This window comes from Linepithema humile, chromosome 2 (assembly GCF_040581485.1).
Source record: "Linepithema humile isolate Giens D197 chromosome 2, Lhum_UNIL_v1.0, whole genome shotgun sequence".
NCBI lineage: Eukaryota > Metazoa > Arthropoda > Insecta > Hymenoptera > Formicidae > Linepithema > Linepithema humile.
In genome coordinates, this window is record NC_090129.1 from 11411194 (window position 1) to 11425727 (window position 14534).

The window sequence follows — 14534 nt, forward strand, 5'->3', positions numbered from 1 at the left end:
ACATTACTCTGTATTATCGATCCTTCGTGGACATAGCACGGAACGAAACCAAAAATTGTGCACATGGCTACGTAGTTCCAATGTGCACATTTTGGGCTTGTTCGTTTTAGCTACACTGGGGCTGCTCTGGGTCTGCTCTACACAGGATAATACAGGACAGATAAATAGTTTGTCCTGTATTATCTTGTTTAGAGCAGACCCAGAGCTGCCCCAGTGCAGCTAAAACGAACAAGCCCTTTAGGTCCACAGGTGGCGTATCGCTTTCGCGAATCACGTAAAACCTGGCCGTGGCGTCTCTCAGGCTTCTCTCTGCTTACACTAGAGGTTTGTTCTTTATAGCTGAACTGGCTGCACTAGTTCAGAGTTTATCTTTCTCCTTTTAATGTGAAGGAAAAAAGATAAACTTTGAACTAGTGCAGCCAGTTTAGCTATAAAGAACAGACCTTAGCTTGTTTCCGCTTGCACTGATTCATGGCCGGTTTATGCTTCGGTCTTAATCTTATGGCCGGTTTATGCTTCGGTCTTAATCTTAATCTTAATGGCCGGAGCACAGACTTTTGCATAAAGCATAACGCATAAGCATAAGGAAATTGATTGGTCCATTTCCTTATGCATTTGCTTATGCTTATATATAGACCAATCAATTTTCTTATGCTTATGCGTTATGCTTTATGTAAAAGCTTGTGCTCTCGGCTTAAGAGTTGATAACGTAGAATGCCATAAGGGCGTTTATACTTCTTTATAGCGTTTTCGATTATACAGGATTTAAACGACCCAGGGTTGGTTAATGACGTCATTGCAACCTCCCCACCAATGAAAGACTTGCATTTATAGTAAAATAGTGATTGATCAACCCTGGGTCGTTCAAATCCTGTATAATCGAAAACGCTATTAGTCTTAATCTTAGTCTTAATTTTAATCTTGGAAAGATCCCATCTTTTAACTTTAGCTCCTAATGTCCTAAGGCCGGGCCAATGAGGTAAGTCTGACGTCCGACGCAGCACGAAACCGCGCGAAATAATGGTTTTCGATTCTTGTAAAATACGAAAATGAGTGATGCTGATTTAATTGAATGTGTCCAACAATTCGATGTTGTTTGGAATAAAAAAAATCCAAATTAAAAAATAAATTTGTGGTTAGGTTTTGTTACATTTGCACATGCGTAGTCCGAATTTCCAGGGAAGTATAAACCAAGATCTATAGAGAGAAGGTTACCTCATGCGCAAAGAGGGTCGAGGGGCAAGAGGGGCTAATGCTGTGCGGGGCGAGCGGCAAGAGAGGCAAATGCTGAGCGGGGCGAGCGGCAAGAGGGGCAATGATGATCTCATCGTCAAACAGTAGTTTTCTCTCTCGCTCCTTTAATATAGAAATGCTTTGAGTTTTTATCGAAAAAATACTTTTATCTTGTAAAATATTGATAGCACTGGAAATTGCGTAATAAAAATTGAAAAGTAAATTAGAAAGGCGCTATAAATTACATATATTGCAAATTATAGCGCTAGATATTTAACGTTTATAATGTTAAATATCGCTGCAACAGATGCATTTGTAATACAAATTGCTTTGTACTCGTATTTAGACTGTAATATCAATGAAAATAAAATATAATTTGGAGATATACACAAAAAATATCATTTGTAAAGTAGTAAAATAAAAGAAAAAATAGTACATATTTAAAAATTATTTTTAAAATAATATTTACTGTTTATATGCATTATTTACAAAAGAAATACTATAAAGAAATTTATTTTTTATATTTAATTGTAAAAACCTCAAAAATTGTCAAAAAATTGTAACTGAAATTCATAAATGTAAGTACAATTCTAGGATAATATAAAAAGCATCATACACAAATTTATTATGATACAAACTTAAATAATGAAATTGTAATATATGTTTCAACATTGCAAATGTGAATATTTATATGATAAAATTTACAAAGTGTTAACAATTTTCAAATATTTGCTAATAAAATATTATTGAAATGTTTCTGTTGAAATCTTAAAATAATTCTTTAAAACAGATATGATGGGGTATATATTAGGGATCATTAAATATGCGGCAATATTGTGATTATAAAATTTTATAAGTATCTATAATAAAAATTAAGTATAATAAATATAATAAGTATATAAGTATAATAATAAAATTTTTATAAGTATCTATAATAATAAAAATACATATATGTTGTATTAATCTGTTAATATAAAGAAATTTATTTGCGTTAAATTAATTAATAATTTTTTTATATTAACAGATTAATATAACATATATGTATTTTTATTATTATAGATACTTATAAAAATTTTATTATTATACTTATATACTTATTATATTTATTATACTTAATTTTTATTATAGATACTTATAAAATTTTATAATCACAATGTTGCCGCATATTTAATGATCCCTAATATATACCCCATCATATTTGTTTTAAAGAATTATTTTAAGATTTCAACAGAAACATTTCAATAATATTTTATTAGCAAATATTTGAAAATTGTTAACACTTTGTAAATTTTATCATATAAATATTCACATTTGCAATGTTGAAACATATATTACAATTTCGTTATTTAAGTTTGTATCATAATAAATTTGTGTATAATGCTTTTTATATTTTCCTAGAATTGTACTTACATTTATGAATTTCAGTTACAATTTCTTGACAATTTTTGAGGTTTTCACAATTAAATATAAAAAATAAATTTCTTTTGTAAATAATGCATATAAACAGTAAATATTATTTTAAAAATAATTTTTAAATATGTACTATTTTTTCTTTTATTTTACTACTTTACAAATGATGTTTTTTTTGTGTATCCCTAAATTATATTTTATTTTCATTGATATTACAGTCTAAATACGAGTACAAAGCAATTTGTATTACAAATGCATCTGTTGCAGCGATATTTAACATTATAAACGTTAAATATCTAGCGCTATAATTTGCAATATATGTAATTTATAGCGCCTTTCTAATTTACTTTTCAATTTTTATTACGCAATTTCCAGTGCTATCAATATTTTACAAAAGGTCTGTTCTTTATAGCTGAACTGGCTATACTAGTTCAAAGTTTATCTTTTTCCCTCCACATTGGAAGGAGAAAGATAAACTCTGAACTAGTGCAGCCAGTTCAGCTATAAAAAACAGACCTAAAATAAAAGTATTTTTTTGATAAAAACTCAAAGTATTTCTATATTAAAGGAGCGAGAGAGAAAACACTAAAGCGTGCGAGAGTGACAGCTACTGTTTGACGATGAGATCATCATGCTCTCCCCTTCCTTCGTCGCCCCTCGTCTACAAGCTGTTTCTAGCTCCCCCCTTACTTCGTCGCCCCTCGCCAACAAGCTGTTCTAGCTCCCCCCTTACTTCATCGTCCCTCACCCACAACCGGTTTGCCTGAGGTAACCTTCTCTCTATAGATTTTGAGTATAAACGAGTCCTTATGGCCGGAGCACAGACTTTTGCATAAAGCATAACGCATAAGCATAAGGAAATTGATTGGTCCATTTCCTTATGCATTTGCTTATGCTTATATATAGACCAATCAATTTCCTTATGCTTATGCGTTATGCTTTATGTAAAAGCTTGTGCTCTCGGCTTTAAGATTAAGTTAAGACTAAGGCCGGTATTCATAGGGCGGTATTCATAGTCCGTTCTTATATTCAAGATCGTCTTAAGCACGAACTTATATTCGCTCTCTTTGTCAGACACAATCTATGTGTGACGAAGAGAGCGAATATAAGTCCGTGCTTAAGACAATCTTAAATATAAGAACGGACTATGAATACCGACCATAGTCATTTCTTATATTTAAGATCGTCTTAAGTCGTCGTCATCGTCGTCTTAAGATACTAATATGGCTTTTTGATTGGTTCGTAGCATTTTAAGACAAAACTTAAGACAATCTTAAATATAAGAACGGACTATGTGACACAATCTATGGGCGGTATTCATAGTCCGTTCTTATATTCAAGATCGTCTTAAGCACGAACTTATATTCGCTCTCTTTGTCAGACACAATCTATGTGTGACGAAGAGAGCGAATATAAGTCCGTGCTTAAGACAACCTTAAATATAAGAACGGACTATGAATACCGGCCTTATGTGTGATGAAGAGAGCGAATATAAGTCCGTGCTTAAGACGATTTTGAATATAAGAACGGACTATGAATACCGCCCTAAGACTAAGATTAAGATTAAGACCGAAGCATAAACCAGCCATCAATTCAATTCAGTGCAGTTTGAACTCAGTGCAGCAATAAATAAACTTGTGTTGATCCTTCATGTGCTATCAAAACTGCTTTTATCCTATCAAGCATGAACACAATAATATGTAGGTGGTCATGTTTTGGCTTATCAGTGTATTGTCTTTAAAAGTATATTAAAATATCGCCAGCATGTAAAAAATCCATGTATAAAAAATTGAAAAATTCACATCTTTTAAATTTTTATTATAAAACATATAAAACATATAAAACTATATTAATGATCTTAATATTAACTGCAATTATTTACATTTTACATCATATTTTTTGCATTTTATAAACTTTTAGACAAAATTATTGTCACTTTACTCACATGCAATAAAATATTAGTGGGTTATATATTATTAATTTAACAAGAGTGGGATATCAACTGTTCCAACTCCTGTACTCGTTGCTCCAACTCCTTTATGGTCTTGGATCGAGAACGACAAACGTTCTTCATAATCTGTTTTTCCTTTTCCAATTTCGTTATTTTTACTTCGTCCTATGTAAAAGCATATTATTATATAAAACAGTAACTGTAAGTTGCGACAATAATATAAAAAATATTAGTTATTTCAGTTCTGAAATATTAATGTACTTACTTCGATTATGCCACTATTTGAACCACAAAATCGTAATACGTTAATCGGTATCGTTTGGCACGCTTGAGTCCTTCTATTTACAAATTTCTGCTTACACACATCACATTCCTTCGTGTTAGTACGCAGCATTAGCCGTGCAACTTCAGCCTTTAGCTCGCTATTCTGTAAAAAAGAAAGTCATAATCAAATCTATAATTCCTAAAACGATTATAATAATTAAAATATATTAAAGTACCTTATTTTTGTAAGCAGATAGGAGTTCCTGCAATTCTCTACATTTCATTTGATAAGGGAAACTTCCGCTTCGTATTTGCAGTTCTAACGTCGCAATCTTTCCATTCTTCGATACAATTTCCAACTGCAATTCCCGTATCTTATTTTGTAACGCCGTATAACTACATTCACCATCATGAGACTTTTCAACTTTGTCAAACGATACGTTCCTCTCCGTACATTGCAATAGATCTTGATTTTTTTTCTCAAGATCTTGAATCTTCTTTTTTAGTTCTTCAATTTCATTACGACACGTGTAATATTTATCTTGAAGCCTTGTATTATCAACATCATATTCGCGAATAACATTCGCCAATTCTTCTAGTTCTTGATCAAACTCCGTATTTTTCTCTGTCAATTCCTTGATCTTGCTAATATAATTCTCGATTTCTTGGTTCTTTTGATTCAATTGAACTTTTGTCGCTTCTAATTCCAAAGCAACTTTGTTCTTCTCTTGTAGTAAGACATCATACTTTTCATAGTTTGAGGTATCATTATATTTAAATGTGTACGATGATAGTGTTTCCTTTAATTCCTGATTGTCCTTGCACGTTACTTTATACTGACTATTTAAAGTAACCAACTGTTTCATCAAGTCAGTTTTGGTAGCTTGTAACTCTGTTATTCGATTGCTAGCACCGTCTAAATTATTTCGCAAAGATTTATTCAAGTCCTTCAATTCTTCCATTTGTTCCTCAGCTTGGACTTTACTAGTACTATTTCTGACCTTCTTCTCCAATATGACACACTTATGCTGTAATGTCAAGTAATCATCCTTCAAAGCATTCATTTTTTCTGTCAAGGCACTATTCTTGTTATACAATTCAGTTATTTGATTGTTTAATTCAACACTTTTCATTTCTTCAATGTTTAATTTATCCTTAATCACGTCGATCTCTTCCTTCTTTTCCATTTTTAGTTTCTCTATCTGTATCTTGTGTTGTTCTATACTGGCTTTCCGTTCATTAATTTGTTGCTTCAAGAGCTTATTTTCAGGCACTATTATATCGAGATTAGTTTTGTATTCCGTTAACTCATCACATTTATTTTTTAACAATTCCGTAATTTTTGCAATATGTGATGTTTTTTGTTCCAACTTGAGATTTAAATCGTTGCAAGTTTCCGTAAGTTGCTCCAATTCCATTTGTATCTTTTGAATAATTTGATGGTTTTTCATTAATTCGTTGGTTTTTAGGTCTATGATGTTTTTTAATTGTTTCTGATTAGCTTCCAGACCTTCAATATTATTTGTTAATTCCATATTTCTCGTCTTCAAGGATTCTATCGTACACGTGAGATCTTCCAGTTGTTTATTATACGTCTCCTTCTCCGACTTCAACTTTATTTGAAATTCAGCTTCTTTATTCTTAATGATTTCTTGCGCTTGTTTTTCCCGCTTTTGTGCGATAATCACAGCTTCTTCATTCACCGTATCAATCTTGGAATATCTGTTAAGTTCAATTTGCAAATTACCGAGATCCATCTCGAGTAGACTGATCTTTTCTCTTAATGCATCCCTGTCGCGATTATTTTCTTGTAAAAGGTGTTCCAAATGTCCAAGTTCTTTCTGCAATTTATTAGATGCAGTTTCTCGTTCGGACAAATCTCCTTGAAGTTTTTCTATTTCGCTTTCTAATTCCTTCGTCCATAATGTCATACGTTTCATTGCATCCACGCTTTGTCGTTTTTCATCCTCGAGTTTATGCTTTTCCTTATTGAACTGGTTCCGCATAATCTTTGCCATCTCATCTTCTTTCATTAAAATCGTTTGTAGAAATGTCTGGAACAGCTCGTCCGTCGGTTTATCTAGAAACTTCTCCGTATCAATTTTTGGATTAAGATACTTGATCTCTTTAATAATATTCTTGGAAACGTTGTTTAATGCGTTCTTGAGGTTTTTATTTTCATCAGCTAGTATCTTATCTTGCTGAGATTTAGATTGGTACTCAGTTTTCATCTTTTCAAATTTATTTTCTATGTCGCGAAGCTTGATTAATTCCTGTTTTAAATAATCGTTTTCGGAAGTGAATTTATTTATTTTTTCATCAAGTTCTGTCAACCTAATTTCTGATTTTTTCGAATAATCGGCGAAATTCTGCAAGATAATAGTTTTCGAATTATTCAATTCTTCATTCATTGCTTTCAATAATTCCAATTTTTTCTCATATTCTTCGTCCAAAGAGTTGTTATCATCATTCAGTTTATCGTTCTGCTTCTTCACTAAATCTAATTCATGTTGAAGGCAGGAAAGGCTTTGGCGTAATTCACTTATTGTTTGTTCCTTCATCAGCTTTTCTTCTTTCAAGCTCTCAGCTTCAACTTCTAGAAAAAGTTTTGCTTTCTCAATTTCTTCATATGTTACGTTAAGTTTTTGCAGCTTTTTGGTCATTTCTGTTATATTGTTTTCAAGAATATTTGCTTTCTCCAATGCAGCAGTACGTAAAAGTTCACTTTCTGATATACTCTGCAGCAATTGTTCGTTAGCGGTCTTTAACGAATTAATTTCATCCAATAAAGATGACTCTTTTTCATTTGTGAATTTGGCAAGATCTGTTTTGACACTTACAGTGTTTTCCTTTAATTTTTCCAAATCAGTTTGCAAATAGCTCATAGTTTTTTCGATATTTTCCAGTCTCGTACAAGTTTTACTTGATGATTTCTTAATGCTGAAATTTACTTCACACGTCGAATCCGTAATAGCGCTATTCTGTGATGTGTCAATCTCATTTGATTTCCCTTTATGTAAATCCGATAATTCATTATGATCTTCTTTCAAACTTTGTAACTCGCTATTTAGAGATTGAAGTCTACCTTCCATGTAACTAACGTTCATATTTTCTGAGACACTAGAATTGAAAGATGCATTACATATGCTTATATTTACATCTTCCTTTGCTTTTAAAATGAGTGAGTCACTTATTGCAGATTTGCGATCAAACTTTCTTTGCGCATCTTCCAATTTGTCACTGAAAGTCTTGACTTCCAGTTTTCCCATTCTTCGACTTTTGCTCAATTCCTTCAGGTGGACACACTCAGTGCAGGCACTTGATTTTAGATCGCTGAGCTTTCTATTAAGACGCGTGAGATTATTAACTTCCTCTTGCAATTTTAAGATTTTCGTTTCGGCAGTGTCCTCCATAGTTTTATCCATTGTATCGTTCATTATTGAGATATTGAGCAACGACGAATTAAAGTCGTTATTGCAAGAATTAGTTTTTCGCGTATTATCTAGATCTTCTAAAGTCTCCATTAACTGATTGGACATTTTCGAGTTTTCTTCGGTTAAAATTTTCACATTAGCTTTCAGTTCCATCAGTTCGGTTTTTAACAGAGTATTCTCTGTTTTCAGTTGTTCTACATGATTGTCATTAATGTCCTCCTTATTTTTCAGTGATAATTCTAGTTTATTTTTTAAAATATTACATTCCTGTCTTAATCCATCATTCTCTTCGATTTTGCACATTAAATCAGTGGAAAGTTCATTGTTTTCCATTGTCAAATATTCGTGTTTTTCTACTAGATTAGTTAATCTATCCTTGTACATACAATCGTGTTCATACAGAAGTGACTTACTTTCCTTTAATGTTTCGAGTTCTTTCATAGTGTCTGCGATATTAGATAATAATTCTGCATTTTTGACTGTTAATGTATTAATCCGTTCTTCGTGTTTCAAATTAATCTGTTCTTCGCTCAAATTTTGTTCAGGCGTCTTCGAACGAAGAGTTTCAATCTGCTCGTTAAGAAGCGCTAAGTTATTTTCAAGATTGAACTTTTCATCTGTTATCTTTGAATTTCGCACGTAAAGTTCATCAATTGTTTGTTGGAAATGGGCAGCTGATTTTTCGGCACATTCTTTCTCTTCTGTTAATTTATTCGCCAATTCACTATTCTCGGTTGTTAACAAATATACAGTTTTTTGTAGATTTTCTATATCCGCTTTCAAACTTTGCACATCGTTTTTTATTTCGTCTAATTCCTGATTTTTCAAAAGAAGATCAGCAGATAACTTTCCACTATCTTCTTCGAAAGATATTCTCGATGAATCCTCTAACACCTTCGACGAATCGCTATTTAATAATATATTTTCGCAATCGTGATCCAACGTCATTGATTTCGTAGATTCTAGTTCTTTTAAATATGCGTCTTCCTTCTGACTCGTTTCCAAATTTGATTTACATTTCATAAACGCTTGTTCACAGTCCTCTTTTTCAGACATCAGTTTTGTAATCTGTGTTTCTAGGTCCTGAATTTTTTGTATTTGTCCAGCTTCTGCAGAAGTACACTGCTCAGCTTTGATCAGTTTTTCTTGCAATTCGTTAATCGTACCTTCAGATTCTTTCCATTTTAATGTAAGGTACTCAATCTCCTTTTTCAGGTCATGAGTTGTCTGCAGTTGCGATTCTTGCTCATTTATTTTATCCTTCAGCAAATTATTATACAGTTCGGTTTCCCTAGATTTTTCTTGTAGCTCACGAACTGAAACTTCTAATTTGCTTCTTTCAATCGCGAAGTTCTCGATGTACTTCTTTTGCTCGTCAATAGTCTTTAGTAATTCCATCTGTTGTACATTGAATTTCTCCTTGACTGAGTTATTACACAATTCCGCTTCTTTTAACTTTTCTTGTAATTCAAAAATAGTAATATTTTGGGTTTCTAATTCCGTTTCTATTTGTTGCACATTTTCATTTTTCGACAAAGACTGTATAAATGATTCCTCTGTATCGCTAATGTGATTTTTTTGCATTGCCAATTTATTTTCTAATAAAACACTACGTTGTTCTACTTCATTAAGTTTTCTTCGCAATTCAGATGCGATATGTTCATATCCATCCTTTTCAGCTGTAAGAAGAGCTACTTGTTTTTGTAGTTCTGGAATATTCTGCACTTCCATTTCCTGTGCCGTCAATTGCGCTATCTTTTCTTCTAAATATGGTATCCTTTGTAATTCTGTTACTTGCGCGTTTAATTGATCTTCTGCTGAAGCATAACGCATTTCAGCTGCAGTTAACGCTTTACGAAGCTTGGCTGCTATATGTTCGAAAGCATCCTTATCAGATGTTATATTTTCTAACTGCTTTTCTAATGTTGAAAGCTTGGTAAGTTTTTCTTTCGTTTCGCAATTATAGTCCTCAATAAACAGTTGCTTCTCCAATGTTGTGAACTCTTTGAGTTGTGAATATTCTTTTGACAAATGGTGAATCTTGTCCCGTAAAGTTTGTTTTGGGGTGTCAGGAGATTGTAGACTATTTATAAATAACAAAAAATTATTAAATTAATTGTAACATAAATAATTCAACCATATTATTTTTTCTGTGTTACTTACCTTGTAGTCTGAGTAGAAGTGTCAATTTTCTCCGGTATGCTATTATAGCTGTCGTTGTTTACGAGTGGTTTGTGAATAATTACATCATCTTTAAATTTAACACGATTCTGTCTACGATACGTAATAAAATCATCGTCGCTATCATTTTCTGTGTCGCGAGCCTCTTCACTTTTCATAAGTTCCACTTCAAAATCGGCTAACTGGTAAACAATTTGGAATGCTACAAGAAATATATAAATATAATTATATATATAATATATATATATATATATATATATATATATATATATATATATATATATATATATAATTTTAACATTTATGTATAACAAAGTATCTTTGCGATAGAGAGCAATAGTGGAGTATTGATTACTGCGTTGACTTAGCATGGCAATGACAGCAGATTCAATTCTACCCAAAGCAAAATAATATTGCAAAATTTACAATCACACTCTCGTAAGACAATAGCAAATCAGCTAGCAACATATTGCCTAGTTAAAACCTCTCAACTTTAGACTCTAAACTTCGGAGTCGACATTAAACATTAAGTCCCAGATGCTCGAGTATCTGCGAGAAATCGCCAACACTCGGAAATTCGAGTATAACATACGAAGAAGATTCAATTTTACTATGTAAAAATGAACCGAACTTACATGTATCAGCCATCATATCCATCAAATCAGTAGATTTTCTATTATGCAATTTGCAAGGTGACATTTCTTCGATTGGCGTTAAATTCATCCATGATGGAACAGATGTATTAAGTTTAGATGCACCAGTGCCACACCAAGTCTGTCGCCTTTTTTCTCTACTCTTAAATGTTTCGTGATTGTTGCGAGTATCCCCATGGACTATCTTGGTTTGTAACAATTGAATACGTTTTTCCAAATTTTGGTTTATACGATCCTTCTCTTGTATTCTGAACTCCATTTCTTGAAAGTCAGCTGGAGCAAATTGTTTCAGTTTCTAAAAAAATATATTTATTATATAAGATGTAATAGATTTCTAAATATTTTTTTCTTAATACATAAAGGATAATTTATTACTTATAATAAAGGATTTATTACTTATTACAAAAATTCAGCAAATTTATATCTTTTTACCATTTTAATTGAAAAAAAAAACAAACAAAAACATTAACATAATTAACATAATACTTGCCTCTAATTCTGCATGTAATTTATCTATTTGTTTTGCATAACGTTTCAAAAGTACACCATCGGACATGACTTCATTCAGTTGAGGCTTATTTTTCACATTTCTGGCTCTCGATGCGAATCTATTCATAAAACAATATATCTATAATACATTATGTGTGTGTGTACAGAGTAGGCCACATAAGTGTACTCAATGAATATCTCAGAAAGATACTGTAGATACCTCCAAAAATTGCTTCTTAAGGTTTGCCCCTCCCCTCGAGTGCTACCTCTATCTCAGCATTTTCAAACAAAAAGAGTATGTTTTGACTTAGGATTTAAATTCTACACAAAACAATAAGACTTTTAATCTTGTCACTTTTTTCAAATTCCCCCGAATTTTTTAGTTATAGAGGGTTTTCTCCAAATTTTGAGCTTTACAAAATGCAGTGTAGCTCCGGCACTGAGATAATTAGATTCTGAAAAAAAGATTCGAAAAGTACATGTCAAGATCTTTCTAACGGTGGGTCACTATACCGCTATACCGAGATAGAGGTAGCACCCTCCCCTCCCCCCCCCCCTAAAAATTTCCTCAAGGGGCAATTTTTGAAGGTTGAAGATAGTTTTATCGCAATCTACAGTATCGATATACATAGTATAATTTTTTGCCTCAAAGCAAAATAATGCATCCTTTCCGAGATATTCAATGAGTACATTTACGAGAATCACTCTGTATATATACACAAATTATTTGAAAGGTAAAATTACTAACGACAAAGTGCACTGAGTTTCATCTAGTGCGGCTGGTGTTATCGCACATATTATTGCTGTCATTGCATTGCCTCCTAAAGAAGCTTGAAGTAATCGTGTCAATTTACTATCTCGGAAATTTACGTATTTTTGAGATTCTTGTGGTTCACTCAATTGTTTAATTACTAATGCTAATGTGGAAAGAGATAAGTTTATATGACGTCCTTCCTTAAAGCGTTCTCCAGTAGCACCTGTTTGTCGTGCTCTTTCTGAACCAGCAAGATCTACCATATTCAATTGTGATACTTGTATCGCACCATCTGAATCAGCACCAGCTTCCCGACTCTCAATTGTCTATAACACACAATTTTGTAATTTTTAAGTAGACATGTACCATGTCAAGTATGTGATATGTAAAATTAAAAAAATTTACTTACAATTCTAAATATCGTATGGCTTCTGCTACTTCGCTTATTCATATTTGTTTTACCTATTCTTCTATTTTTATTACCTTTATGCATGATTGATAGAACATTTTCTGGACAATTTGTAACCTCTTCTTTACAATTTACAAATACTTGACCATTTGCATCTTCATGTACTTTTAAATCTATTTCATCTTTAGTTAAGAGATCATTGACTGTTTCCTTATAAATTTCTAAATAAGATACCCTAGAAAATTAATACATTATTAAAGAATTAACTTTTACCAATAGTATGATTTATGTAAATAATAAGAATTCTTTGAAAAAATAGATAAGAAAACTTCAAAAAATATTATTTTATTGTAATAATTATAAGTATATAAACCTCAATAAAAATTCCCGTCCTGGAGTATTGGCTATGGCATCAAATATATGTTCAATAGCCAAAGGTGTTACGCCAATCTCTTCTGAAGTACCCATCATAGTATATGTTTTACCAGAACTTGTCTGTCCATAAGCAAATACTGTACCATTAAATCCATTTACAGTAGCATCAACGATAGGCCTTACAATACTATCGAAGACATCTTTATTACTGGCATCCATATCGAAAATATGATCTGTAAATGTAATTATATATTCAGAACAACACCAGGTGCTATCTATGTAAATTATAACTGTTAAATCATCAATATCTTTGTTTTTAAAGTAAAATAAATATATATTCAAACACTGAACAAGATAACAAAAGGTTAAAATTGAAAAAATGCAATTAACCTCTTCAAGCATACTGGCACATATGTATTATGCCTCATCCCTGAAGAGATTAAAAAACAAAATATGTCATTGAGCCCTAAATAAAGTAATATCAGGATCAAATATATGTTCTTAATCAGATATTCAAAAATATATATTGTATATCAAAATTTGCATTTATGTCGTACCGAATGTGAATCTACCGTCGCCTCGCTTCTTTATCTCTGCGTCGATGGCCATAATGCTGTTTTCTTGAGTCATCCACTGTATTGGCAAATTTTCATCCTTCTCCCGCTTAATCAGCGGTCTAACTTTGATAGCTACTTTAATACTGTCTGACATCGTGATTTTTTTGTTCTTTAAATAAATTAATTAAAAAAGCAAATTTTATCACTGTTTTCCAATTAATATCGCACCCAGTATACCGAACTCAGTATATAACATACCACAGTACATTGAATAGAACTGAAAAGAACTGAATAGTACCGAATAGAACTGAATAGAAGTGAATACTGCTGAATACTGCTAAATACTCGTTGTATTCTGTTCAAATTCAAATGACGTTGCCACGCATGCGTCAATCGTCACGCAGGGCGGTCACGCCAAGAAAACTAGGGCTGCGTTCCGAAATTCACAGCCAGTACTGAAAATCTACAATATACGTAACGTAAACTGTAGATTTTCAGTACTGGCAGTGAATTTTGGAACACAGCCTAGGGACCACTAAACTCAATATTAAAAAATCCTTACCGACTTCGAATTAGAATGTCTTATCGACTCGACAAATTGCTGATTTTAATAAATGTCTTATAAAAATCCGTAATGACTTGTTTATTTCAAATAAAAACGACGGTTACGTCCTCGACACGATCTTATTTGTTTTATCTCGTAAAACAACGTTAGACTTCCGACTCGACTACTTGAAAAGAACGACAGAATGACTATATCACATAATGAACACTGACCTTTAAGAAATATTGCATTGTATAATTTCACATAGAATACTTGTTAC

General features: G+C 32.2%; 1 protein-coding gene across 2 annotated transcripts; it reads right to left on the reverse strand.

Moving 5' to 3' along the window:
• Window positions 1-4440: 4440 nt before the first annotated feature.
• LOC105669075 (kinesin-related protein 4-like) lies at window positions 4441-14158 on the reverse strand. Of its 2 annotated transcripts, XM_067350725.1 has the most exons (10): window positions 13711-14158; window positions 13152-13386; window positions 12779-13013; window positions 12364-12695; window positions 11617-11734; window positions 11109-11421; window positions 10456-10675; window positions 5095-10375; window positions 4860-5021; window positions 4441-4759 (listed from the first exon to the last, which is right to left on the reverse strand). In XM_067350725.1, the coding sequence occupies exons 1-10, from the start codon at window positions 13862-13864 to the stop codon at window positions 4625-4627; spliced, it is 7185 nt and encodes a 2394-aa protein (XP_067206826.1). In that variant the 5' UTR covers window positions 13865-14158; the 3' UTR covers window positions 4441-4624. The 2 variants fall into 2 exon arrangements, with proteins under 2 accessions (XP_067206826.1, XP_012217244.1); XM_012361821.2 differs by lacking the exons at window positions 13152-13386; window positions 13711-14158 and having other exon boundaries at window positions 12853-13007.
• Between the last annotated feature and the right edge of the window lie 376 nt (window positions 14159-14534).